The 27,710-nt window shown below is 38.8% G+C and overlaps 1 protein-coding gene across 4 annotated transcripts; it reads right to left on the bottom strand.

Moving 5' to 3' along the window:
• Window positions 1–617: 617 nt before the first annotated feature.
• On the bottom strand, window positions 618–26,084 carry mroh1 (maestro heat-like repeat family member 1). 4 transcript variants are annotated; one of them, XM_086310695.1, is made up of 46 exons: window positions 25,925–26,084; window positions 25,162–25,265; window positions 24,060–24,162; window positions 23,772–23,917; window positions 22,879–23,010; window positions 22,329–22,491; window positions 21,454–21,552; window positions 21,141–21,292; window positions 20,381–20,521; window positions 20,095–20,187; window positions 18,842–18,920; window positions 18,413–18,526; window positions 18,117–18,190; window positions 17,830–17,952; window positions 17,236–17,343; window positions 16,848–16,992; window positions 16,608–16,648; window positions 16,004–16,145; window positions 15,706–15,758; window positions 15,373–15,480; window positions 14,549–14,668; window positions 14,313–14,435; window positions 13,545–13,691; window positions 12,847–12,873; window positions 11,459–11,581; window positions 11,282–11,361; window positions 10,808–10,949; window positions 10,572–10,667; window positions 9,478–9,582; window positions 9,240–9,375; window positions 8,915–9,027; window positions 8,558–8,710; window positions 7,495–7,551; window positions 7,135–7,232; window positions 6,819–6,984; window positions 6,453–6,622; window positions 6,202–6,339; window positions 5,896–6,010; window positions 5,581–5,727; window positions 5,438–5,504; window positions 5,178–5,299; window positions 4,627–4,776; window positions 4,368–4,502; window positions 4,086–4,188; window positions 3,863–3,928; window positions 618–3,777 (listed from the first exon to the last, which is right to left on the bottom strand). In XM_086310695.1, exons 3-46 carry the CDS (start codon window positions 24,079–24,081, stop codon window positions 3,701–3,703), a joined length of 4,911 nt encoding a protein of 1,636 aa, XP_086166821.1. In that variant the 5' UTR covers window positions 24,082–24,162; window positions 25,162–25,265; window positions 25,925–26,084; the 3' UTR covers window positions 618–3,700. The 4 variants fall into 4 exon arrangements, with proteins under 4 accessions (XP_086166821.1, XP_086166820.1, XP_086166822.1 ...); XM_086310694.1 differs by lacking the exon at window positions 25,162–25,265 and having other exon boundaries at window positions 25,925–26,083; XM_086310696.1 differs by lacking the exons at window positions 25,162–25,265; window positions 25,925–26,084 and adding an exon at window positions 25,786–25,810.
• Window positions 26,085–27,710: the final 1,626 nt, after the last annotated feature.

The following is a 27,710-nucleotide window of genomic DNA, read 5'->3' as shown; positions in this document are numbered from 1 at the left end:
ACCCACAACCCTTCCACTTTTTAATAATGCGTTGGACAGTTCTTAATCCAATTTTAGTAGTTTCTGCATCTCCTTAGATGTTATCTTTTATCAATGCATGCCAATGATTTGACCCTTTCCAAACACTATCATCTTTTCCACGACCACGAGATGAGTCTTTCGACATGGTTGTTTATGAAATGAGAAGCAACTCATTGCACCAGTTGGGGTTAAACAACTTGTTGCCAGCTGAAAGACCTATGCAGTAATTATCCAATAGGAGGGCTTGTACCCATTTGCTTAGTTAAATCCAGGTGGTTACCTTTTTTTGGCCAGGCAGTGTAATTACATTACTAATTTGCAGACTTACGGACACACATTTAAAAAAAAAAAAAAAAAAAAAAGTGGTATTGCAGCATTTGAACAGTCGATTACTGGATACCTTAATGACCTCCACAGACTGTTGTGTGCAGTAATTACCTCATTGATTTGTTAAAAAGTGCAAAGATGTGTGAGAGATGAATTGTGGGGCTTCTGTGGGAACAGCAGGAAAAAGAAGACTCACACATGCTTGGAGTTGAATTTTCACAAACTTGTAATGAAAGATACTTTTCATTTTTGCCTTTATACACAAATACAGCTCAATGTTGCCTGCTCTATTACGTGCTAACATTCACAACATTCATTCATATTCAAGTGACTGACTTTGATGTGCCGTCACAGAACTGTCACCACTCTATGTTTTCGTGTGCAGAACACAAGAAGGACCAATGTAATAGAACACAACATGGTTATATTACCTTAAGTAATAATTTGGTAACCCTCTGTTTACATTGAAAACATGTTGAATGATCAGACAACTCAATGAATTTAACGTAATGAGTGAAATACTCATTGGTGGCATTGCTTGACTGATTTTTCAGCGCAGTTTCATCTGTTGTTGGATAAAGAGAAATCGTCATTGAGCTGCACTTGAGGACAGTATGAATGTAACTGTTAACATGCTTCCTGGTTGGAGGCTCATCGAATACACAAGAATATTGTAGCTCTCTGTTGGAGTCATCTGAAGTTTTTCACTTTCTATTCTAAGTTTTCTGCATGATTACGGTGAGTACACCTATGTCACACATATGAAATAAGAATTTCAGCTAAAATTTCTCTTTATTAAAAAATGGTGGCATGTGTTATCTGCACACAGGATGAAAATGTCTCTTTATATAGACAGGTGGGTATCTGCTGGTCTCTTAGCTCAGATTTATCCATCCAGTCTCGTTCAAAGTCCTGAACTCAGTTGATCTGCTGTAGTAAGAGTATAACTCATTTTGAAAAAGGTATTTAAAAAAAAAAAAAATACAAAATGACTAGTTATGTTATAATGGGTCTGTTTATTTATTCGTTTTAGATGCACTGATTACCATCGTCCTCACACACTCTATTGAAAACAGACATGCACACATTCACGCTCCAACACGCAGACACATTTGAAATAATCACCATCTGACATTCAGAACATGTTAAAAACCAGGAAGACATGAAACAATCAATATCAGTTGTACAAAGTTTACAACAACAGAATAATACCAACTACCCTAAACCGAGCCATAGTGTTAGAAAGTGCAGGAGGCCACGAGTCCCTGTTTGTAGGGCTAGCAAAAACAGATCCAGGAGCAGCTTATGTATGCGATTAATACATTTATAGTGTGAATGTGAGTATTAAGAGACAAATGTGTCTCAATTGTTCAAGTGCAAAAGTAAACAGGGAAAAATAAAGAAGACTTGTGATGCTGAACTTTGGAAGAAAATTAGCAGAGGTTTGCCGGCCAGTTCCCCAAACAGGAACCGCACAGCAGGGCTTAAAAGTGCAACGGAAATATCAGAGGTAAACTTTACAACAAACGATGCATCGCTATCACCTTAATCAGAGTTTCTGGAAATTTCTGCCCCAAAATCGATTTGAATGTGGATGCACAACATATTATTTTCGACTTATTGTCTTTGAGCACATTGATTGGAGACATAAATACTAAGGTCCTGTGTTCAAGTCATTCTCGTATAAGACACTGCTCACACACATATTTACACGCACACCCACATCAGTACCTAAAAGCACACAAATAGAGGCAACAACTGTAAAACTAAACAAGGATCAAGTGCTTTCGAAGTTAGAATAAAGGAAAATCATTAACGGCATTGCTACAATATAATGAGGCTGTAGATATTTGGCATTGGTTTCATCACGTTTAGCTGGACTGTTTGACAAAGCAACACTAGGTTAGTAACCTTTTATTGGCTACAATTGTCTTTTTGACAATTATTAATTGGAATTGAGTTCGTTTTCTAAATAATGTGACACCTCTCAGCGTTATGGATTGATATGATTTTGGTTGGTGTGTTTATGAGGGTTGACACAGGAGGTTTGGCAAAGATTTTTTTTTTTCCAGGCGATTAACGTGTACGCGTGAGATTAATGTGAAGTTCACGTGAAATTAAAAAACAAAATTAACCATATGCTGATAAAACAAGACAATCAAAGCAGTTTTAAAAGCCTCGGCTGAAGACATGACTGTTACAGCTGTAGAGATGGTAGTGATTTATAAACAGCATCATTAAACAGTGATGGTGAGCCTGGCATTAGTCAATAGGCAAACTCTTACCCAGTTCCCATTACTGAGCTTGAGTCCTGCTGGTTATAGAAACACTAACAGCTACTGGCTGGTTACTGGTGGCTGATTTAGTGGCTAAATGATATGGATTAATTACTCACATCCTCCAGACACACTGTCAACCCTTCAAATCTGATCTGCTCTAGCTCTCGTGCATTTATTTTTATTTTATGCTTCACTTTAAGACATCCACGTGGAACCACAAATCTAATCGATCTAAGCACGTTTCACAGGGTCTTCACTGAGGGCAGGGAAACAGCTCAGCAGTGGCTAAAGATTCAAAAGGTGAGGGGGAGGGTGGGGTCTTTAGTACACCAAAACCAAGCTCACTAAACTGCAACTACCTGTAACGGAGATTTTCTGGAACTAAACTCCACATTCACTGACATGGTCACAAAATGCTGCCATGACTACACACACACACACACACACACACACACACACACACACACAAGCTACCAACCACGCTCACGTGAACTAGTCATGTACTTCAAATGTGCAACTTTCACTTGCTCATATATATATCTGTATTCAAAGAAACTATATTTATTCTAAAAAAGTTTTACTCAAGTTTAAATGTATTTTCATGTTCGCATTAGAAACTTCACGTATAATATATTGATCGAGAGAACACAGTGTATCTCGTTGTCGCTGTCACACTGACAGGATGCTACAGATGAGGTCTATCTGTAAAGAGCACAGTCCTGGGTCACTAAAATACCGTTAAGAATCGACTCTTCCTTCAAGTACCAGAGTAAAAGGTGAGAGGGGCTAAATTAAGACTATAAGAGCTAAATGCATCTGCATGTGTGTGTGACTGAGTGTTTTTAGTTTTCATTGGCATGATCATGTGACCGTTTGGTTTCGTACTCCTCACTTCTTCCTCTTTGGTCCCTGTTCTGGTCTTAATGAAAGTCTGCAGTTAGTTTATTTGGATAATTTGAGAATGACTGCACACTGGAACACAGAGTGCTGAATATTAAAAAAAAACAATTAAATTACTATCTATACCGACCACTGATGTGTAAAGGAATTACTAGTATTTGTATTTGTATGTGTCAGTGGAAGTGTCCCATGGCTTCAGCAGCCTTCACTCTCACAACAGGATCTGGATCTTGAAGCAGCATCACCAAACCTGTAAACGAACGCACACAAATATTAAAACCAGCAAACAAACAGAATGAGATCAGAGAGGAAATGAAGGGATTTTTTCACTTTACCTTTAGTGATGGTGCCCATGTTGAGGTGGGAGTGATGCTCCTCTTGAAGATTTCCCAGCATGAACCCTGATGATGGATACATCATCATCATCATCACATGTCATCTGTAAACTATCATACTGTAACCTAACTGACACAGAGGCTGGTTTTCATTTGACACTTCGTGCTTATTGATAGAACTTCAGTTTATAATATGGAGTGATCTTTTAAAGTGCAGTGATACCTATAAACATGGCAGCTCCTGCTCTGACCTCAGGCCAGTTACTCTTGAAGAATTGGATGACTGAAATGTGGTAGAAGTTCAGCATGCCAGGAAAGTCCTGAATCTACAGCCCACAAAACACACAATAAGCATCACAAACGAGCATCTATATTATGATTTATTGTAACTTTGCGGTGAGAAAAGCAAACATCAGGACAGAAAGCTGACAAAATCTAAAACTAACGGTTTGAATTTATCTCCCCACATTTAAATAAGCTTAACTCAGACGGTCTCTCAGCTCACCAGGTATTTTGTGAGGTCGTTGATGAATTCTCCGTAGTGCAAGCTCTTATCTTCATGTAGGTGGTTCTGAAACATGGCTGTGATCTGTTCTGATCCCACTACAGGAGCACACACTCGCATCGCATACTTACACGCCTAAACAAACAAATCAATCCACTTTTACATGACAGCATGTAACAGCTCACCCTCTAGTACTAAAGTGTATCTGCAATAAGAGAGAAAGCTGCTGTCACAGTTTGTGTGTGCTTTCCAACTTTACCTTAACCACCTCCGGGTTTGGATCAACCAGGTGTAACAGCAGGCTGACCAGAACATTGTGGATCTGGTCTTTGAACACTTGCTCTCCTGAGCCAAACGTGGACAGGTTACCCATGAGATGGATGGAAGTACAGCGGATGTCATCGTTCTCCTGGTTGAGAGTCAGAAGCGGCACTTAGCATTTTATCTAGACAACTAGAGAAAGTGCATTGCCTGTTTCATCGTCTCATGTAGGTTGGAATGGGAAATTTCACTTTATTAGGCACAGAGGTGTAGGCAGGTAAACAGGTGTGCCTACAAAAAGGGCCCTGTTAGTAGGCACACCTGCTGAAAAGCCACAAACGTACAGGTGTCTCATAAAGCCTCCTTGCGTCTGAATATTTAAAAAGTCATCTTCTCACAGGACTGAACAAAGCTTGAGAAATCTAACTGACCTCAGATGTGAATGAACTTTTAAGAAATATTGATATAAAATACAACAAAATGTTACTTTATTTAGATTAATATTTGATTAATAACATGATACAGGACATATATAAAGACCAAGCTTACACTTTCCAAGAAAGGTTTAATCTTCATGAAGATGTAGACCGCGAGTAGGTGAACGTTTTTCTTGTCAAGGTGGACAAGAACTTTAGACAAGCCTGACATGGCCTCAAGTGTGATCAGTTTACCTGTTTCAGTTTTATATAGAAAAAAGAGAGATCTGATTAATGACTGTACCATGTACGCTTTAAGAAACACTGCAGTGAATTAGATACAAATGTTTATTAGCGTTACTTTTTTTCACTTTTAATCTGCTGTTGACTTACCTGGATCATCTTTCTCCTCCATTCCTGAACTCATGGCTGCCAGCAGCTCCTTGGCATATTTATTCACCTAATATGAAAGTTACATGTGAGTGAGTGTCGTAACAGTTAGGGTGGCTGAGTGCGAGTGCTGTGAGTGTGCGTACCTTTTCAGGTGAGCCCACGGCTATGTTCCCCAGCCCTCGCACAGACAACATGCGGACCGTGCAGCATGGATCTGATATCCTCTCCATCATGTTGTTCATTAACACATCTACTAACATCAGCTCTGTCACCACATGATGGTTCAACAGCTGGAGTCACAAGATAAGACCGTGACAAAAGACATAAAATAAATAAAAAACATTTTATTGTTGTTCTCCTGCTGCTGGCCAATGAAGCTGCTAAAGATACTCATTTAGTCATTTGCAATTTAGATATAACGATAAGAATTGGAGACATGTAATCACTGGGTTTATCACCTCAGAAAAGAAAGCAGTGACAGTGATTCGCTGGCATTCATAGATATTGTTCAGTAATGGACACAGACACTCCACGATTGCAGGCAATCTGGGACCAGCATGCTTAGCCATCGCCCTAAGGACAAGGCAAACAAACGCTTGTTTACAAAGACACCATAGCACATTTAGAGCACATTTAAATTAACATTTTAACTCCTAATAAGACAGGGTTTGGATAAAATGCAAAACAAGGGCATAGTGTTTCCAGTGTACTGTTTTAAAAGAGATTTACAGCTTTACTGATGTGCAACATGAAGATATCTGTACCTTGCTAGCAGTGTCACTCCTTTAACATGTGTACTGGCTTCCTTCACTGCATCCCAGGCGTTATCCTCATCCAGTTTTTTCATCACCTCATCTAACTGGGCTCGTGCTAACAAAATTCTCAGCGCTTCAGCTGCTACCCTGGAAGAGAAGAAAGGATTGGATCCAAAAGTTCACCCACAGAAACACCTGACATTCTAACTTGACAGAGATTTTATTTATTTATTTTATACATAAAAAAAAAAGATGAGTACCCTGCGACGTGGATGGAGGCAGTGTGTTTTGAGTTGCTGTCCTTTGGTGCTGAGACTCCGACGCTCGCTCCCAGTCGCACAGTGAGGCAGGAGAATAGCCGAGGGAACAGACTGACCGCTGGCTCCTGACTCTGACCGTTTAATAACAGCTCCTTGAGACCGCATGTCATCTGAATGACAAAAGTCACACAACATTCACACCCATCAATTATCTATAGTAAATTTACCAAGTTTAAAAACAGCACCAGAAACTAAACACAAGCTAATTTCTTTGTAGTCTGTACAACAGACTTTCATGATATGTGTGTGTCCTGTGCACAACAATTGCATCTCAATTTACATGTAGTGAGTCACTTTGTAACTTACAGCCAGTGGCTGATTAGTAGCCACCTTTGTTGTTCCTCCTCTCATCAATGACTCCTTCTTGTCTACGTAGGGTGCCATGATGCTAAGTTTCTCCATCACCATCTCCATGATCTGATTAGCTACAATGGGGTCTGCTCCCAAAGCCATCCACATCTCACTGATCCAGCTGCACGAACAAATACGCTTCATGTTCACACATGTCCCAGAAAATCTCTGTTACAGCTAAAATATGAGCAATTCTTTCTTATATTAAGACAAAAAACAGCTGGCATGTGGTCATGCTGAGGAAGAGGATTTAAAGGTTCTTTATACTTACTTGTCATAAGGAAGTGGTTGGTTGACTAGTGTATTGATAACAGTCTGTAGATGCTGAGAAGCCAGGATAAGTACTGTTTGTCCCACTGCCACTCTCACCTGAACATAATACAATAAAACAGTTATTCTTAGCAAAGCGAGTGAGTTCATTAAGTACCTGCAAGAAAACAAAGTAAGAGAGTTGTGAAGTAAACGGCTCATCATTGCAAAATAGGGCTCAAAGGTATTCTTCTAATTTGCTCTCTGTTATTTTAACATGGGGATAATAAGAAATCCTTTAAATTGTAAATGCTGATAACGCTCAATATCTGAATAATTTAAGTGTGTGATATATGAATTGTGCATTCATGTTTGTCTTTACCTGGTCCTCTGTGACGCTCTGCAGACGCACATGCAGCACCTCCAGCATCTCTGGGACCTACATACACACCAAACAACACAGAAACAAACAATCGCTGTGTTTGGTGATCCAGCAGGACAGCAGCAGGTAAAGCACTTCACTGTTACAGTTGCAAAACCATGTCTGTGAAGCTGGTTACATTTAGCAGGACTTTTGATTTGATGTCATCTGTACGGCCATCAAGATCATTTTAGACAAACACAATCTAACTAAACCAGTAACAGCTATACTTTCCATGTCCTGCTTAATTCTCAGAAATATTTCATCAACATTTCTGGGATGTCTTGACCTAACAGGCCTCTACAGGTCACACCAGATCATGTGAATCAGGTCAGAGCTAAGAGGCTCAAAAAAAGTGGAATTTCCTCCTTTCTTTGTCTTTCTTTTGTAAACCACTTTGCTGTTTAATTCTGTTCTGAATTTATTGCTCACTCATTGATTCAAAGATTTCTTGGCCCTTGGGTTGCAAAGCAGCCAATCTTGAGTTTTTAAATGTAGTTTGTACCTTCAAAGTGGTCTTTTAAAAAAAAAAAACAAAAAAAAAAAAAAACTTTCCCCTTCATTAGGCGTTTTCCCGATCAGTGTTTTTTATGAATACATGAACAAAGACTTTAACAAGGTTTAAAGATTTACAGTGCCGTTTTTTGCAGCCCTTTGGTCTTCTTCAACTCCCAAGACTGAGTGTTATTCCCTTTGATGTTTGAAGGACGCCTACTCCCAGGAGAGTAGCAGTAGTCTTAAATTTTATTCACTTGTAGACAATTAGTTGTTTTCGCGGGCTGAATAACATCCAGATCTTTAGAAGTGCTTGTTGCTGCTTTTCCCTGCTTGGCGGATCGCTCAAATGCCTCTTCTTAAGGTTCTGTGAAAGCTATCCCCCAAATTTGTGAGTAGGCAAATGTTGTATACATTTATTTATAAGGAAATGTCAGTGATTCCAGAGATTTCTCTTTTGCAACTTTATATCATATGCAATGACTGTACAGGCATAAGAAAATGCAACTAAAGGCAGTCCGTGCGTTACCATATCTTGTAGTCCGCCTCCTCTGTTCTTGAGCAGAGTATTCAGAATGACAGTTGAAGCTCGGCAGCAGTTTGTCTGGCTGTCGACAAGCCCTTCAAACAGCATGAACACCAATGTCGTCAGCTGCTGCTGAGGCAGACGCTTACTCATCACCTGATTTCATGCAGGGAAAGATACAGTTACACACACACACACACCTACATTATGGTGGACAGAGTGTGACAGACTATACGCATTACAACAGATAACTGCACAAACATATTGTTGAGTGTCATACTAAAAGATAAAATCCACACTGGCAAGAAAACAAGTATTGAGCACGAGCAATAAAGCAGTTTGCAGCTCTCCTGCGCGTACCTTGGTAAGGTCTGAGCAGGTCTTGTACAGAACTGAGTGGTCAGGGTTCTCCAGCCGATCCTTTAACAACAGCAGAGAGTCCACAGATTCATCCTTATAATCCAAAGAGAATCCTAGGAACAGGGATAGAAATATTTAAATAAGTTTTACACTGACAATAATTATTCACAGTTCAACTCCAGATTATCCAACCCCTGCTCCTTTTATAAACTAATTACAAAATAACAGACAGGGTCTCATCATTGCCTCCTTACCTTTCCCCACTTTATGACATGGTACTTCCTTAAAACAATGTATAAAATGTCAAAGCGTTACATGACTGTACCTTCATATCGAAGTTGTATATAAAGGAGTGTGTGTATGCACTCGACGGCAGCAGCGCGCACGGCAGGGACAGGGTCCGAACAGCGTGGAGACAGGCGGCCCAGCAGAGCTCCAAGGTTGTGGAAAGACACCATGTTCTACACAAAGTTTTGAGTTGTTAAATGGTAATTACACGATTATCCATTGAATTATAAAAACATTTTGTCACCAATATATCTGCCCTATGTTTTTGTGTGTACCTTGACAGTCAGGTTATCCAGGTAGTAAGCCAGTATGTGAGCTGTGGCTGTGATAGCTCGCTCCCTCTCGTGGTCCTGTCCAGAACTCAACCATGATTCAATGTGCTGCACAAGGAAGTCACATCAGAAAACGCAGGTTACATACACTATGGTAAATGGCCTGTATTTGTATAGTGCTTTACTTTGTCCTTTACAAGAGCTTTACACGTACACTACGATATGATACTGGCATGTTAAAGTCAATCATTACTGTATGGCAGTCTACAATACTTAAAGATTTTTATAAAGTTATTTGTGGAACTGGAGTCGTGAGCAGGACTGACAGAAACTAAAATTAAAAGCAGAGAAAGAGCAATTTGTATCATGCACTTAAAACCAGAAATAAATAGTGCTAGAATCACCAGATACCTAATGATACAATATTGTCACTATACTTCACTCACAATATAATATTATTGTACTTTTAACATATGCTGAATATATTCAAAAGCATATTTTGGAATTTATTTTTCAGTTTAAAAAGGTGATTTGTCTTCAAAGTTAAACTATTTCAGTATTTGTTTTACTCTATAAGATAAAGTTATTGCCTTTATTTTTTGTGCTTTAAATGAGATTGTTAAGCAGATCCTGCTTTAGACCCTTCACTAAAACCTGCTGTCAATGCTGGAGCGTGAGGAGGCTGCTGTGACTGAGCCATCAGCGTGCTTTGAAGTAGGAGCTAGCTTTAGTCGAGCTAAGTGTGTCCAGTGTTGGACAGTTTCTCACTTGCATTAAACTGAGTCAACATTATGTCAGGATGATGGTAAGAGAGTATTTAAATTATTTTTCTAATAGAAGTATTATTTATTTAATAGAATATTGATATTTTGTTTCCCTTAATCGATCTATTATCACCATGTAAAACACTGTGATACTATTCTGTATTGATTTTATTCCCCATTCTTCTACTGCTCGACCAAAACTACTAGTAAAGATTTTCATCAGCCCCTTAATCTTATGACAAAATGACCTCATTTATTTTTTAAAAATTAAATAAATAACATATTGAATAGCCAAGTGAAAACAAGAGCATTTGCTGAAGCGGCAGGCTTCACCTTAAAGACATTCTGTAAACCGTCGGGTGTTGGATCTTTAGCCAATACGCTCTTCAGCAGCTCCTGCAGAGCAGCCAGCGTGTCTTTGTACAGCGCCTGTAGAGATCCACCAGAATATATTGACTGACAGCATGACAGCATTTAAAATACTTGGCTACAATGACAGACAAAGTTTGCTATAAAGATCAGAGGTGGTACAAACAAACTACAGCAGATCTCAGTCTATCTCACTTCACCTTTCTCTGCTTGGGGTCGAGCGGCTCCTCTTCTTTAGTTTTCTCTGGAGTGTTCGTCTCAGCTGGCAGACAGAACACACTGTTGATACACACCTTTAGCAAGTCAAAGTTCTCATTCTCGCTCATCGGAGGGTCCAGTGGACTGAGGCATTAAGGTCAAAGATAAAACACTGGGAGATGACAGAGCTTCAGTCACTGATGATTCATTTCACGTCAGCAAAGTGCTGCCTCGTATTTGTCTTCTGTTGACTTTGAGTTCTGTGGTTATCATTTAAGTCTGCAAAAGGAAGTCACCCCAAATCAAAGTTTTACAGTTCATTCAGTGCAAACAGTAAGATTAACTACTACAAACACTCATTTATTAGTAAGCGCTCTGTACATATATTCAGTAGCTGTTAGTCTCTATTATTAAGGGACTTAATTTGTGTCATATTACTTTGCAAAGTTCAGTTTCTTCACTGAAGTGAAGGATACATAAGGTTGGCACACGTGCTCATCACAAGCTGGCGTACTGGAGTCCTCAGTGCATCAGCTTGCTCTGCCTTAATGAAGTCCTGACCAGTGAAAAAAATAAAAGACAAGAACATGTCTGCTGTTCTTACTGTCTGCAATTACTGTGTAACAAGAAGCTGGCCCTTAATTTCCACTGACCAGCATAACAGTAATGAGCTCCTGCTTGCGAGAGAAGATGTAGCCCTGTTTCTTCACACACTCACTGATGGCTCTGGCTATGAGGCCAACACTCTGGATCAAACTGAGCTTCATAGTCAGGTCCTGTATTGGGAAAATGCAGAGATGACGGTGCACAAAATAAAGACAAATGACGCACAAAGACATTAAAAAAACAACAACAAAAAAAACAAAGAGAGAAAATGATTCGGGTCAAGAGGCAGTCTCCGTTATCAAGAATGAACAAGATGCAGTGCAAACCTGTTTTAGCAGACACAACTCTAAACAAAGCATAGTAAAAATAAACAATAAAATACATATAATAATAAATCAGTCAGCTAATTAATTAAATCAATCCAACATGTATATTGCAGATTGATCCTCCATGCCTATGGATGGAAAGAAATGTGAGGTGATCAGTAGAACAACACAACATCTGCAAGCTCTGATCAGTAAGACATAAAAGGCGTTCACACAGCGTGCGAGTCACCAGTGAGTAATGTAACAGCAATCAACCTTTAAGCAAATAAGGCAAAAAGAAAGAAAGAGTAGAGCTTATAGTGAAGAACAGAGAGAGACGGACCTGAAGGTGTTATTTATCAATGTCACCCTGACTAGAACAATGCCGTAAACACAGCTGTTTCTTTGCCCCAAATGATTATAATCACAAGACAAAATGTTAACAGCTTAACAGCACACACATAATACAATATTGTCGTAAACCTGAATATTATTTAGTAAGGACTAATGTAAGAAAGGTGGTCTGCTAGTTTCTTATCATCTGCTCTTTGTAGCTGAGAGCCGACAACAAAAGATAAAAAAATCTTTCAAGCTTTCCTGAAGTGAGTGTGTGAGATATTTTCAGTGATGCATCACTTTGAAGCTACATTTCCCAGAAGTACACCACGGTCCCTTATTGCAATAAGAAGTGATGCTCAATATGGTTTCCGACGGTTCAACAACCAAATTTAGCTGGGATATATTTTAGTCTCATTGCTATTAGGTGATTGTAAAAAAGTTTTAAATTGCATTTTAAAAATCAACATAAACTCCACCACCACACTGGAAACATGTTAGTGATCGATCATACATGAATGCCTTCAGAGGACAGTAAAGTCTGGTGCTCTTGCACCGTGAAACTTCACATGTATGCAGTGAAGCTGGGTTGAAGCATAATGAAAAGGCTGTTTTACTGCACAGCGCTCTCAAATTGAAGACTTTCATGTATGATTTTAGTGACAATATCACCAAAAGTATGCAGATTTTATGCAGAAATATATTAAGAAAGGAGGGTGAGATCAAACTGAAGAAAGAGGAAATGTTAACTAGCAAGGATTAAAGACAAAGCTCCTGGATTCCTGTGACGATACCTTTGTCTCTACTTTAATCCCCAGAACCTGCATAAAGAAAAGGTGATAAGGAATGAGCTCACATACAAACACAGCCCTGATTCCTGCAGGATTCAGTCAAATAAAATGTTCATCAATAAGCTGTTAAAATTAAGAGTTTCCTTGTTCACTGCCTGTAGCATCAGACCTGGATCTTAGCTCAGTTTGCTGTTTTTTTCTCTTTCTTCTCATGAACTGTCTGATCACCTAAGTCAGCGGTCCCCAACCTTTTTAGCACCACAGACCCGTTTAATGTCAGACAATATTTTCACAGACTGGCCTTTAAGGTGTTGCGGATAAATACAACAAAATAAAATGATACGACCAAGACAAAAACTGGTATTTTGTAAATATAATAATAAAGGCAAATTCACTGTGTAATTGTGTAACTTTATTAGCAGCGTCCTCCTGAAATGCGCCGACAGCATTGAGAGTAACATCCTCCTCTCTGCCCCTTAATGCTCTCTGGTCGCTATGGTAATGCGTAAATATTTCTTTCAAATATATACACCTAAGCCTCAACTCTCGCGGCACAGACCAGACGACTCACAGACTGGTCCCCAGCCAGGGGGTTGGGGACCGCTGACCTAAGTGATGCAGGAGTCTGTGACACCCAGCAACACCATCTCAAACAATGGCAAACTACTAAATCACAGGACTGTTTCTCTGTGTTTCCATACCTTGGTGTTGAAATGTTTACTGATGCAGCGTAGGATGTCCTGATCAATGCGGTTCAGAATCTTTTCTGGAGGGGCGTTCGCAGCCACCTGACCGTAGCACAGGATTAATGTGCTTTTCACCTTCTCCACCTCGACATCATTACGCTCCTGAGGTTAGACAAGAAAGGAATAACCAGCCGTTTTGTTTTTTGTAAAAAAAACTGTACAATCAGTATTCATTTTGTTAACCAATAATTTTTGTCACACTTTTTCCTAATAAAAACAAGCTGACAAGGAAATAAAAAATAATGCTCGAGGACAAAAACGATGACGGGATGTGTTGCCACTTTTTGTCAACGAAAAAAAAATATTGAAAATATTCTGCAGAGACAAGATCCAATAAGAACTATCTAAGAGACAGGTGTATAGACGGGTGGGAATATGGAAGTGATCCAGTCAGAAGTAATCTCTGATCTTAAATTAACATATGAGAGGAAGAGAAGAGTAGACATATGGACACATTTGATATTTCATGTCAAGGAAAATAAACAGTGTTGAGAAACTGTCACCAACAAAACTTGACACTCTTTCACACTTTATAATGTAGCCAACGTCAGATTTGGTCTCATATCTTATGATATTTAGCTAAAACTACAAGAATTTAGATTTTTTTAGAATGAGATTTTGGTCAAAAGATTGTGAACAAATCAAAATTTGACGTCTAAATGAACACTGCTCTACATAAAATAAACATAAGGAAACTTGTTATTTGCACATTTTCCATCGTACTTTCAGCAGGTTAAAGATGCTCGGTGACTTCTTGAAGGCATCCGATTTTCCAAACTCATCCAGCTTGGCCAGAGTTCCCTCCAAGTGGCTATTTGCACACAGACCGACGCCCATCGCCACTCCCTGAGAGATGCAGATGACGGGAATTTAGAGTCAGACTATAAACCTGTGCAACAACATCGAAAGTGACATGAGTTTTGTACGAAAGAATATTGTCAGGTGACAGTTTCAGGTACCTCTCTTTCGACTGCATCATTGTGCCGAGCTGCGAGGAGAACTTCATGCAGCTGTTTTTTGACCAGGTCTTTATTGAAACAGTGTTGGAGAGTCACTCCTATACATCGATACAGGAAGCTCTAAAAAAAGGGAAAAAAAAGGCTCATTATATAAATATCTAAGCAGCATTTTCATATCTTTCTCTCCTATAAGAGGAACATCTGTGATATCAATTATACTATACAAAATTTACTAGTTAAGTTTTGTTTATTTTCAAGCTACACCCTTGGTCAGGTGTAACTTTTCAACTTTCTGTATGCAATCAAAAAATATATATATAAATAAATAAATATAAATTTTATGTGTTCTGCTAAGCATTCATTATGTCTGCAGCAGATGACCAAATCAAATTATACCTTGCAATTGGATTTAAGAATGAAGAAATACTTGTGATTTAAATATGATTCATAATATTAGCATGAAAAAAAATGGACCCATTTAGAAGAAAACAACTTGGTGATTTGGGTGAGATGATGAACGTTTGGCATCAGCTCTCATTGCACAGTCTTGCCAAAATATGCACAAGGAGTACCATGGGCATCATTTTAGTGCTAATGTGTGCTGTGTGAACTGTGGTCTCATATTTGTGATGGAAATCTTAGAATATTGCAGTTTTCTTCTCTTGGAAATTGACAATTTTACTGTCAGAAATTCTGACGTTTTTCTTAGATTTATTACCACCCTCTACCTGCTCCATATTTTTCACTTCTAAATTAAGTTTGCTTTGAAGTCTTAGCAGCTCTGAACTGATTTAATAAACCTTTACTGTTAAAAAGGTACCTACCTTCTCCTCTAAGGCGTTGTTATATGTAGGGAGGTATCTGGTTGATTCAGCTGCCAACTGACATACCCACTTATCATCATCAAGTGCTGTCAGGGTTTTAGACAAGAGCTGTGGACAGTTTTAGCACCGTTAGGATGACTTTGATCAAATTAATTGACTTAAATGTTTTTTGACGAAGCAGGGATCATAACAGTCTAACTATATAAATAATCTAATAATGATGACAACCATCATTCACTCTCTTCCCAAATAAGTGGGACGATATTTTTGTTTTATTCAGCTGAAAATCACTAATGCATTTGAAGAGGGAATATTAAAAATAAACCCACACACCTCCAGTAACCTCTTGTCCCATTCCTTCTTATCCAGACTCTCTGCAGCGGACTCTGTTAAAACCAAAAACCACAGTCAGAAAGCTCTGGCAGCAGCATAGTGAAAAATACTGTGCATGAGGATGACACTCAAGGTGACGATCATCTTTACAAGAAAAAAAAAACAAAAAAAAAAAAACCAAGCATGAGAACCCCTGAAGGGCAAAAGTGCCAGTTTGTGTAACTACAGCAAAGCACATATATAGTATAATACAAATAAATGCATAAAATGATTACTGTATGTGCACATATTTTCATACCCTCTAGTACTGTAAGCAGTGGAGCTATTTCTTTGTCCCAGACTGCCTCAGCATTGGGGTGAATGTTAATACTGAGGATTTGGAGGAGATGGAGGGACGGAGCGCCATGATCTCTGTTATTGAATGGAAAAGCTGCATTCACCTACAAAAACAGATACGTATCATTTATATCACAGATCACATAAAAGACAAACAATTGCAGTAAATCTGTCTAACTTGGTTATTGCTCCGTGGTAGGAGGAGCTAGAGAAAAAAATGCAACTACAAAGAATTTGGGATTAAAAGCCATAGAGAGTGAAACAAACGCATGCACGCACACAAAAAACACACATACAGACTTAACTTTCACTCACAGTATGCATATAACACCCCATCATTATATGCAGATCACACACACACACACACACACACACCCCGGGGATTAAATTAGCATAATAAATCCATGCAGTCCTTTTTTCTTTTTGTTTAATTTTCTTTTTTTAAATTTTATTACAAAAATTTTGCTCCAGCCAATTATTAGATGGGATGCTTGGCAAGCCTTTATTTGAATACTGAAGATGCAAAAAGGGAATTAGGTTTAGCCGATGCTTCTATATTTGCTTACCAGCAGTCTGATCATCAGTGTTTGTGGAGATGGTAGATTGACTAAAGGACAGAGATGAGACATGTTTAGGTTAAACTGATCATTCAGAACAAGAACAAGAGACGTAAGAACAAATTTCAATGCTTATAAAGTTATTTATAATATTATTTTTTCCACTTCCACACACAACATTTCAACATAGACCCCTTACAGCACACTGCTTTCCACACGTTACATAAAGAAGTGTCTATAGCCATGTACCTTCCCGTGTAAAGTCGATTTTGAAGCTGGGCTCTTGGTTATTTTTCTTCTTGCTGCCCAGCACTATGAGACTTTTACAAAGAGGAGTAGTGGCATTGCTGTACTGTGAAGGGGTCAGATAAAACAGCAACTTTGGCCACAGTACCTTCAAACAAGAAAACACACATGTTAAATATCACAGCAAAGGTCTTAAACGTAACACTTTTAACTGACTAGTAGTACAAATCAAATTTAACTGACCTACACTACTAGTCAGGGAAGTTTCACACATGCACAGCATAAAATAAAGACATAAGAAACACCTGCTGCTAACACCGTTTCCTGAACAACACATGTTAATATATATACACAATATTTATCAGATCAGACTGGTAGAAAGGGTACATACATCGGCTAGTCGTCCAACAGTGGTAGTGAGGAGATGAAGGGTGTTGTCACACATTGACCTGAGTGACTCGTTAGTTACCTCCTCTGGATCTGTGGGCCTCTGACTCCGCTGAAGACACACAGAAAAGGGCACAGGTAGTAATACATATTTTACTTAAAAACATCTTTGCTGGTCCTTCTGTACAGTTCTTCCTTAATCTGGGGTGCTAAAGTCCTCAGGTTATCTGTGAGAGGACTGATGTTTCACATCTGCAGAATCTGTCATTTTCAGCTCCATATAGTTCATTAATCTTATAGACTTTAAGATAAAGTATTAAAGCTCATTTGTGAATTATGAATGATTATGAATGTCTGGGCATTAATGGGCTTGTTTGCATGTCATCATTCATGTTTGCACCTTAGATTTTAATCACATGGAAAACAGAAAATGATATTTGTTTTTACTGTTACCATTTTGTACATTGTGTACATATATACAACAAAAAGCCACCATACTAACACACACATACAGCACTGAAAATGCAACTAACAGAGAACTTCCATACAAATCAGGAAAAAAAAAAAAAGGGGGAAATGAACACAAAAGGAGTTGTACCTGATACGTGTCAGGTAAAGCACAATGTTGAACTATGAATCGAACCAGTAACTCTCCTCCCTCTAACTCCAAGTAGCCGTGATGAGCCATGGCACTGATCACTTGGACCACACGCTTCTTCACCTGGGAAACAATGACATCATTGTCTAAACAACTAAAAGCTTAAGGAAAAGAGTAAAACACAAGAAGAATATGTTCATCCATCTAACAGCATGATAGTCAAAAAATAAAAAGGTGTGTGTGTGTGTGTGTGTGTGTGTGTGTGTGTGTGTGCGCGCGCGCGTTACCTTGTTGCTGTGGTCAGCCATCGGCTGTCTGATGCTGGCCAGAATCAGCAGCTTCTTGCTCTCCATAGTAGAAGCTGTAATGCACAGGTACTAATAAAGGCAAAGTCTTAAATAATCAAATGAATCAACACTTCTATGTATGCACACATAGATACATAAATACTATCACGTGATTTAGGTAAACTGAACAATTTGCTTCTTACTTGTCTTGAAATGTCTGTGTGCCGTAAAACAGGCAAGTGTGTGATCAGGGAATAGTGTGTGTCATGCTTGGAGCTGTTATTGTATTTCCTTACTGGAGGAGTTGATGAGGTGACGGAGGACAGCCAAGGAGCCCATCCTGCTTCTCTCATTACTGTTCTCCAACTTCTGAAGAACAAACATAACCAGGCGATCTGGGAAAGAGTTCGCTAAAGGGAGAGAATTAGAAGTTTAAAAAAAATAAAATAAATACATTTAAATGTGAAATGCATAAATTGACACAGATGTAATAATCAGGTCAAAAAAAGGCAAGCAAAGCAAGACAGAGGATAAGAGCAGTCCACAAACAGTTAATGCAATTATCCTGTGGTGGAAACTGGGTCTAACACGCTAATGCACATCTCATTACTGCTCTTGTGACTCTCCAGAGCTAAACCAGATAGAAAAGTTTGACCGGACAACATTCAGCTGTCACTGTGCACTCCACATCAACATAAGAAGAAAAATAAAAGTAAAATTAGTACCAATCAAACTGAAGCAGCGCAGGACCTCATTGTGGTTCTTGACAGTAGGAGGGTTACTGTAGTCAACAGGGGCAGACACCTGGTAGAAACAAGGGAAGAGCATCATGGTGTCTATTCTGGTGACTTTTAGTTACATCAGGAAAATAATGGTCGCGGTAGATTAGATTATTTTAGATGTCATTAAAAATGGCTCACTATAACACAATTGTGCTACATGTCGCATTATTCTAAATAATATTTTTACCATTACCTTTATCCCTTGTATTAAAACAGCTGTGATAATAACAGCGTATGTGTTATTCAGCATGGATAAAATACAGTTTTCTAATTTGGTTTCTGTGGCTTCGGGTGTCATGGGTGCAGATGTGTGTTTGGATCAGTGACAGCCAGGAAATGTATATCTACCTAATACGAATCACTGCATTTGTATATTAAAAATGGGACTGATATAATTTTACATAACAAGGACTCTGCTCATAATCTACAAGTCAGAGTGCAAATCAAGCAGCTAAAGGCAATAAAACATTTGTATAAACGCTCTCCTGCAGCTGTATCATATATAGGGATGATGGTGTTCTCCTGCTGCTGAAGAATGGGAGAATATTAACATGAGTTCATTTTTGCATGGACCAGTGCATTTTTGAAAACCATAATAAAAAAAATTAACAGTCTGAGCACATGGTCTGTTTTTACAGCACAAAGTCACATGTGTTTATTGTTTTTGAAAAGCTTCATGTGCCACCACTTTCCCACTTCGGGTACACTTCTCAGCTGAAAATAAGAACTGAAAATGTTGTAGGAACACATTCTTAACAGCAACATGCACTTTTAAGCACCGTTAAATATTACATATATAAAATGGAGGGAAAAAAAAAATTACAAAAGGAACTGTAACAGACACTGCTGCTGTAACATTATGCCATCACATCACATTACGTAGTTGAGGTGAAATTTTGCAACACGCAGGCATCAGGCCAAGTGTCAGCTGAGTCACAAGGATGTGAAAATGTGTGACCTCAGTAACAGTTACGGTCATTTGATTCATCAACTAAGAAAAGCAGCACAGGTGAGCAATTCGCAAGAATTAACCCAGTCCATTCATTCACAGATTTGTGCTTTCAATACCATAAGTAGTTCAGCACCAAACAGAAATACTGAGAAACAATTCTTCTAACCATTTGTTTCTCATCAATACACTACACAATCAATGATACCAATTTATTACCATGCAAAGAAATGCACTTAAGGTGTACCTGTTGGTGCAGTGCAAAGAGCAGAGCTTCCAGTTGTGCCTCCAGCATCCTGCTGCCCATGTTGACAGATGCATCTAGGACTTGGCACAGACTCTGTTTAGAAAAACAAAACAGGTACACTCACGCAAAGGCTCAGACTCAGTTTAAGATGCACTTCTACTTAAAGCCAGGACAGAGTTTAGAGATGCTCAGAGAGTAATGGTCCTCCATTTCCTTACATAAATTATACTTTCTACAAAAACCCATAATAAACAATCCCTACACTGATGCATCACACTGTGCCCACCTTGCTAATGATGTAGTGCTCGTTGTTTTTCTTGTACAGGGACAGGATGGCAGGAACAAGTCTGGGAATCTGTTCCTCCAGTTTATCGCTGGCCATCAGATGACACATTGATCCCACCGCCTCAGCCACTGTCAGCCTCAACTGGAAGCCAAACAGAAAAGAAAAGTCAGAATATGAGGTGATAGAGATGACAAAGATTAGGTGAGTACTTGGACATATGTGTAATAAGAATGACCTTCACATCAATAACCTGTGATTGAATAAATATTAGTTCCCAGAACAAGCCTCTTTCTGAGATAATTTAACTAAATACTCTTCTAATAAACAGTTGTATCTTCCCAATTGTGCAACAAACGGTTTAATTGTTTGGTTCAGTAACACAGATTAATATAGAGTCAGTACAAAAAGTAAAGATGTCACCCTCTTCTAGTTGAGTTTTGTGACTCTCTTTTGTTGACTAAAACAGATTGCACCTTCCAGAAAACTCAAAAAACATTTTTTTGGGAATTTCCCAATAAAACAGTGTCTCTCCAGGATAGGAGAGTAAATTACACCAAGTGTTCTCTCTGTGAGAAAATTAATTTAGCTTTTATCATTTATTTTTTTATTTGTCATTGCAGCTTTGGATGGCTTACTTCTGCTTCCTTAATGATTCAGCTTCCTTCAACAATGCCTCAACCCATGACTTCTTGCAAAATGTAGGTGGTTTTTCAGTTGTATAGTCCACTGCATTTCATATCATCTTGCACGATCAACCTACCTTGGGCTCTCTGCTTTGTAACCAGTTATTGAAGAGGATTTCAAAAGCAGCATAGATGTCACTGGAGAACGTGTCTTTTCTGACTGAAGGATCTGGAGCCTTGTCTAAGTTGGCCAGGTACTCCAAGATACTGTCGCTGAAATGAGACAGAGCTGCAGGGAGAGAAAAAACAACAAAACAGGAAACAGAAAAGCCGTGTGACTGTAAAGAGCAGGCAAAGCAAACACGCGAACATCGTGAAGCTGCACTTTTTGTTTGGTTTGTTCAGTCAAAATCTAAGAAACCACTGGAAAACAGGTCAGGTGGTTCTTACCAGAAGAGAAGACCCACTTTATGTTGTCCTGTTTTGCCATGCTCAGCATGGGTAACATGGTTCCCAGAATAGCATTCAGAAACGGCACCATGCCATAAACTAGAGAACAGAACAGATTACACATTTATGGCACGCTTACATTTCCCTCTTCCTCTATAACAGCAGTGAGACATACATTGGCATTATTTTTGCACTATGAGACTAATTTTTATACAATAATTCAAATGGATTTGTCTATCAGTTATTTGGCTGTTACCACAATAAGTGACACTCAGACATGAGTAGTTCAGACAACTCTGATTATTTTTCTTTTAAGTTATTCCAGATTTCATTTTATGGAGTTTGGGGAGAAAAACAACAACTTCATTCATGCCATAAAACACATGCTCAAATTCAAATGTAGGATTAGTAACGTCAGCCGCACTTTAAAGGCCCTTTAAAGACTGACAAACTCTGTTTAACTACCTGACATGCTACTTTGGTAGCTGCCATACTTGGAGCACAGACACTGAAGTTCAGGGCTCTAAATAAGTTTTACTAATCCATTAGAAAAGTACACATCAGCTCAGAAGTTTTGAAAAATATCTTACTGCTGCCAGTATGACTCCATACTTAGTGGAAAAAATGAGCCCTAATCATTTGTAATCACAGAGTGCTCCTAAAAAACAGAGAGAAAGAAAAAAAAATCCTGGTGTTGTGCAAAATCTTTGACCTGCAAGTGCTCTTACTGGACAGGTTTAACAGGTTCAGCTTTTCTCAGCAACCGCTCAATTCCTTTCTTCTCAGCCAAAATCCTACCCTGGCCTGCATGTGGGCTTCCTTAAAGACAGACTGCACATTTTTCCTTTCATGTACGCCAGTAAAAATGTCCTTACCATTTGAATCAGAGAGGTTGGCCAGTGTTTGAACTACAAAGAAGTGAGGCAGGACCCCTGGCTGGAACTTGCTTAGTATCTCCTCCATGATGTCATTGATGTGCTTATTACCCACCGCGACCAAGATATTACTGGCTGCCTGCTGCCAGTCTGGGATGACCTCCTGAATCAACCATGAAGGCAGAACAACAATGAAGAGGATGTAAGAAAGGGGCCACACGAAACTGTATGACTAAGGCTTTTAAGATATCTTAATCAAAACTCAATCATGTAATGTCCACACTCTTAAAAAACACAAAAATCAATGATTAAAAGTAAATATTCTACCTTTGTCAAAGGAGCTTAGAAAGAAAAACATCTGGACTTCTTTAAGTTTCTTGAAGACGTTACACCTCTCAGCTTCTTTAGCTCTAAAGAAGAAGAACTGAAGAAGCTTCTCGGATGAGAGGTGAAAGGTCCACTTAAAGAAGTCCAGATGCTTTTCTTTCCAAGCTCCTTAGACTACGATGACCTGGGCGACTGAGAACCTTCACAAACATAAATAATTTACCTTTGATCGAGTCATTTCATCTGAGGCCAGGGAGATAATACTCTTTATCCTGGAAGGACTGATCTCCTCTATCCTGCAGCTAACAATCAGCTCAATAGTCCGAAGAATCACAACTCTGTGGCTCACCACCAGCTACAGAAGAAAGATGAGATGAAGAAGAGGAAGATATGAAGAGGCGATATAAAAGCATGGGGGAAGAAAAAAAAAAGAGGACCACAGGCTGGTCTGCGATGGAATAACATCAGTCACTATGCCAATAAGCTCTCCGACCACACAGAAATCAGCCTTCATTTTGATGTCAGTACAAGCGTAAAATCTGATGACTGCATCTCCCAAAGCTGTGTTACCTTGTTGTCAAAATCTGTCCATAGAAAGGCAGAGCTTCCAAAATAGCCTTTGTGGTAGTTTCTGTTATAGTATATGTCTCCCTAAGCACATTTTAGCATGATGATACTGACGGATTAATAAGATGAAAACAGTATCAGCCTCACTGACAAGGTCATTAACATAAAGGAGAACAGGAACACAATGGAGTGAAACAGGAAATTAAAATGCTACAGGAGCAGTTAATCTGAAACATAACAGCATGACTCTGTTTTCTGCTGAATGTCAGGGACTGCCTTTAGATAAGCAAAGAATATATCACCAAGAACATTTTACACCATCTAAATTTAAAAAAGCCAACTAATGAACTGAATGAATTCAGTGGCTACAACGGTATCAAAAGTCTCTGCATCTGTGTGCGGGAAAAAAATGCAGAAAAACAGGCTCAAAATAGATTTAACAGTCCATATTGCTTTTAAACATTAAACGACTTTGCAGTTGTTTTCTTAGTTACGTAATTATGGCAGACTTTCGTCTTCCTAAGGACTCTCACTATTCTGGGTTGTTACCTTAGGGTGTTTCAGGAGGTAGTCCTGACACATGGCCAACACTCGGTCTGGCTGCTGTTTTCCCAGAGTCAAAATAGACTTCCTGACTTGTTCCTGGACTTCTGAGTCTTTATCGGTGGCTGCATCAAGAAGAGCCAGGGTCACCTCTGAAAGGAAAACACAACCTCAGAAGCATATCGGAGCAGAAAAGGAGTAAACATAAGTGGATGGACAACATTTCAGAAAGCTGAATTGACCAATGTCAAATACATGTGGCTTAGCCTTCAGTAGGGAAGGGAAGAGACTCACGTTCAACATCCGTCTCATCCATGTTGGACAGCAAGGAGCTCTGGCTTCCTGGAGCCAGAGGCCAAAGAGGGGTTGTTTCTCCTGGGATACAGATGGGCTAGAGCTACCGAAGACAGTATACAGTATTTACAGTTAATACTGTTCTTAATATTGCCATTTTTTCATTGGAAATAAACTGCTGTTTTGACTTGGGAGCAACCAAAATCATTTGATTCATTTAAAATGTTCATACTACCATCCCAGTATGGATGTTCCTTTATCAAATATGTGCAGTAATGTATGCAAAAACATGACAACCAGGGGTTAAAGTGGGTTGGAACAATCTGAAATAGCATCCCACCGCCTTCAGTTAATGATTAATTACATCTGATAGAGAGGTTAGTGCATCTTACTATTGAGTGAGTTGTGCTTGTTTCCAGTGATGGCATGGAGACACTTGCTCAATAATAAGAAAACAATGACATCCCATGGTTCATTTACATCTTAAACACATCCCTTTTTCCTTTTCATCCCTGTGATGCAATTAATGGTGCTGATTTAAATAAGGTTTCACGGTAGTCTGCATCTAGTTAGTGCCACAGAAGAGGTAAGAAATGATTTTTAATGGGGAAGTATTGTAAAAAGTAACTTTAAAACAGCTCAACAAATATCAACAAATGCACAAACTATATCCGTGCAGTGTGTTGCAAAATACATCCGTGAGCTAAATGCTCAGTTGCTTTTTTTTTCCCAGGGAGAGGAAAAAAATGTTAACATGCATCACTGACATATGGAGAAAGATGCCAGAAAGATGAGTTATTTATTTTTAAAGAATGGGATTTTCACATGCTGAGCAGTCTCTGAGTTTTAAATCAGATACTGGATTATGCATGATGTGTTGTTGAATTATGTTTTTGCCTAACATTTTGCAAATGCTTACATGAAAATATGGCAGTAGGCAGTTTACTGCATGCTACACTGGTTAGTTTGCAGTATTGTTATCAAGTTTACAGAGAATTAGTATGTTGAACTGAATATATCTTGGGTACTGCTAATGGGTTACATGAGTTTATATTTAAGGTGATTAAGTTGTTGCGGATTAGACTCATTCACCGAAGTCTACCTTTTACTGTCTTAACATCTGCTTATATCTTGTTGAATTCAGGTGGTTAAATCCATAAAGAGCAGGGAATATCGGAGTAGCATGGCAGTTCAGCTGATCACAATCTGCAGACAAAGAAACATCTACTGGACATCACAGAACACATTTTTATGTAACTTACTTCTAACTCACAGTAATTATTTGGCCCTGCTGCAGCCAATCTTTGTGCCTTCACCTGCCAAATCTCAGTTTAACCTCTGATTACAACAACTCACGTAGACACAGGGAACCTGCGGGAAGCTACCTGAGAGCAGACAGTTGATTGTGACCTCTGTGACAAGTTCACACTGAGACACGCTAACACCTATTAATGAGTTTAAGGCTGTATTCAACCAAAAACTGCCACTATCTGGTCAATAGGACTTAACTTTTTATCAGTCCGCCACACCTGCTGTGCTAAAGGGTTAACATAACCAACAACTGAATCGTTGCTAGCTCGTTCAGTCATTTATTGTAATTTTACGTTGATTATACCATAAAGAACGATGACATTGCAAGCAAACACACCGTGTGGGCTAAGCTAAGTAGAGTGCCTGAAGTGAAGCCACTTATACATGAGTGAACTGTTAAACCTTTAGCTTTTACCTGCTTTGGTGGTGATGCTGCTGTCGCAACCTACTCAAGAGTCATTAGTGTGCTAACCTAGCAGCAGCTGCTGCTACGGAAGAGCTACTAGCCTTCTTATTGAAGCAAAACAGCGGCCTTTCTAATATGGCTAACTTACCAGCCGAGGGTCTGCCAAACAATAATCTCTCACCCCACGGTCAAGTCTTATCTTGGTTTAAAAAACAGGCTTGCGTATCCGTGTCACAGTTGACGTTAGCGCCTGACTAAAGACTGCAGGTGTAAACACGCTTGGTCATGTGCTTTCAGTCAGCAGGAACGCATCAGGCAGGGGGCGTGGCTAGCGTGCAGACCTGAAACACATAGAGCTGCCACTTTCACTGCTACCGAGAGGTATCGAGACTTTGACTTGCTCAAGTGCGTCATCAAATTAGTATTTATTTCTGTTGGGTAAACTGGGTACCTCATCATAATTCATTATTTTAAAAAAAAGTAAAAACGGCTAAAAAAAGATAAAGTGGATGTGGGTGTTTGATGTGATTTACTCAAAGAAAAACATTCAAGCGTAAGTGTGAGTGTAAATGGAGCACAAACGCAATTTTAACATACTAGTACTAATAGAACAAATCTCCATACTGTAATGGAGTTGTGGTTATGAATTTTAAAAAAAGGGTATGATCCTTTTATAGACGAAACGTCTGTCAATAAAGATTGATTCATTGATTGATTGAATCATTGATTGATTGATAAAGTAGATGTTTTTTCTGACTATAGATTTAATATTTATGTCTTTTAGGACTCTAACAAGGGTTACTGGGGAAAAGACCACATTATTTCATCAAACAATAAAAGTACAAATTCCAATCTTGACTTGGTTACTGTGCTCTAATTCTACACAAATTAAATGTGTGCAGGAAATGTCATCTCCAAAAGAATATAAAGACTTTACAGATTGAAATGTTTACTTAAAAGCCCAAAAGAATATTTGTCATGTCTCTTGGAGCAATAGTTAAAATCGTGGGGAAATACTGCCATCTAATGATCCACCCTAACATTGTCGCATGGGAAGTAGTTTCACCTCTGTCGTTATTTGTTCACTTCTCTCTGTGATGATAGTTTTCATTACATATTAACTACAGTGCTTAAGAGTTCTGTGCAGATTCAGTTTTTTCTCTTTGTTTTTAGTTTTCTTCGTTGGTCTAACCATGGACTATAATAATGACCAAGTGTTCACAGATAGAGTTGTGACTGGAGTCCAAAGATATGTAAATGAACTAGCTAACAATAGAAAGCATAGAACATGCCTAATTATTAACAAATATAGTTCAACATTTGACATTTGTCGCACCTTTAAGCATTTTTTGTAGGTCCTGTGTTGAACTTGTTATGAGAGGAAATCAGAAAAAGAAAGAACAGTCGACTGTATCTGTCTTGGTGCTAAGGAGAGATTATAGATGTTGCATTAAAGATTCTTTTTACATTTTTAACGCCCCAAATTGGGATTTTTAGCATTCTTTTGCAGGACAAAGAGCAAGCCACACACTGTTGTCCAGGTTTTAAAAAATGCTTGATTTAAATAATCTTAATTAATCTTTAACAAATGCTTTGCAGCTTTGACTTTCAAAGCTGTTGGAGACCAATCACTGAAGGAGGAAAAATGTCACTACAGCATATAGTTTGCCATGGCAGCCCAGTGTATAATGCAGGCAACCCGAATCTGACCTGTGAAAATCTAAACCAAATTACTGTCTTAATACTTTTAGGTAACTGAAGTTATACACAGAAAGTGAAGAAACAATCAACAGATTGTATTGGTCAAAACTAAACATATATTCAGAAGTCATTTAAATACATATATGGCCATTTTAAAAGAGAGCTACAGTGAAAATGTTCATCAGTAATGGATGCGGTAATCTTGATTCCCTCTCTTCCTCTATCTGATGGAT

This window comes from Aulonocara sp. 'chitande type north' Nkhata Bay, linkage group LG11 (assembly GCF_057382095.1).
Source record: "Aulonocara sp. 'chitande type north' Nkhata Bay isolate Kocher_YH1m ecotype deep benthic linkage group LG11, A_spYH_male_GT1.1, whole genome shotgun sequence".
In the NCBI taxonomy this organism is placed as follows: Eukaryota; Metazoa; Chordata; class Actinopteri; order Cichliformes; family Cichlidae; genus Aulonocara; species Aulonocara sp. 'chitande type north' Nkhata Bay.
The sequence above is the reverse complement of the archived record's forward strand: the minus strand, read 5'-3'. Positions and strand labels throughout refer to the sequence as shown.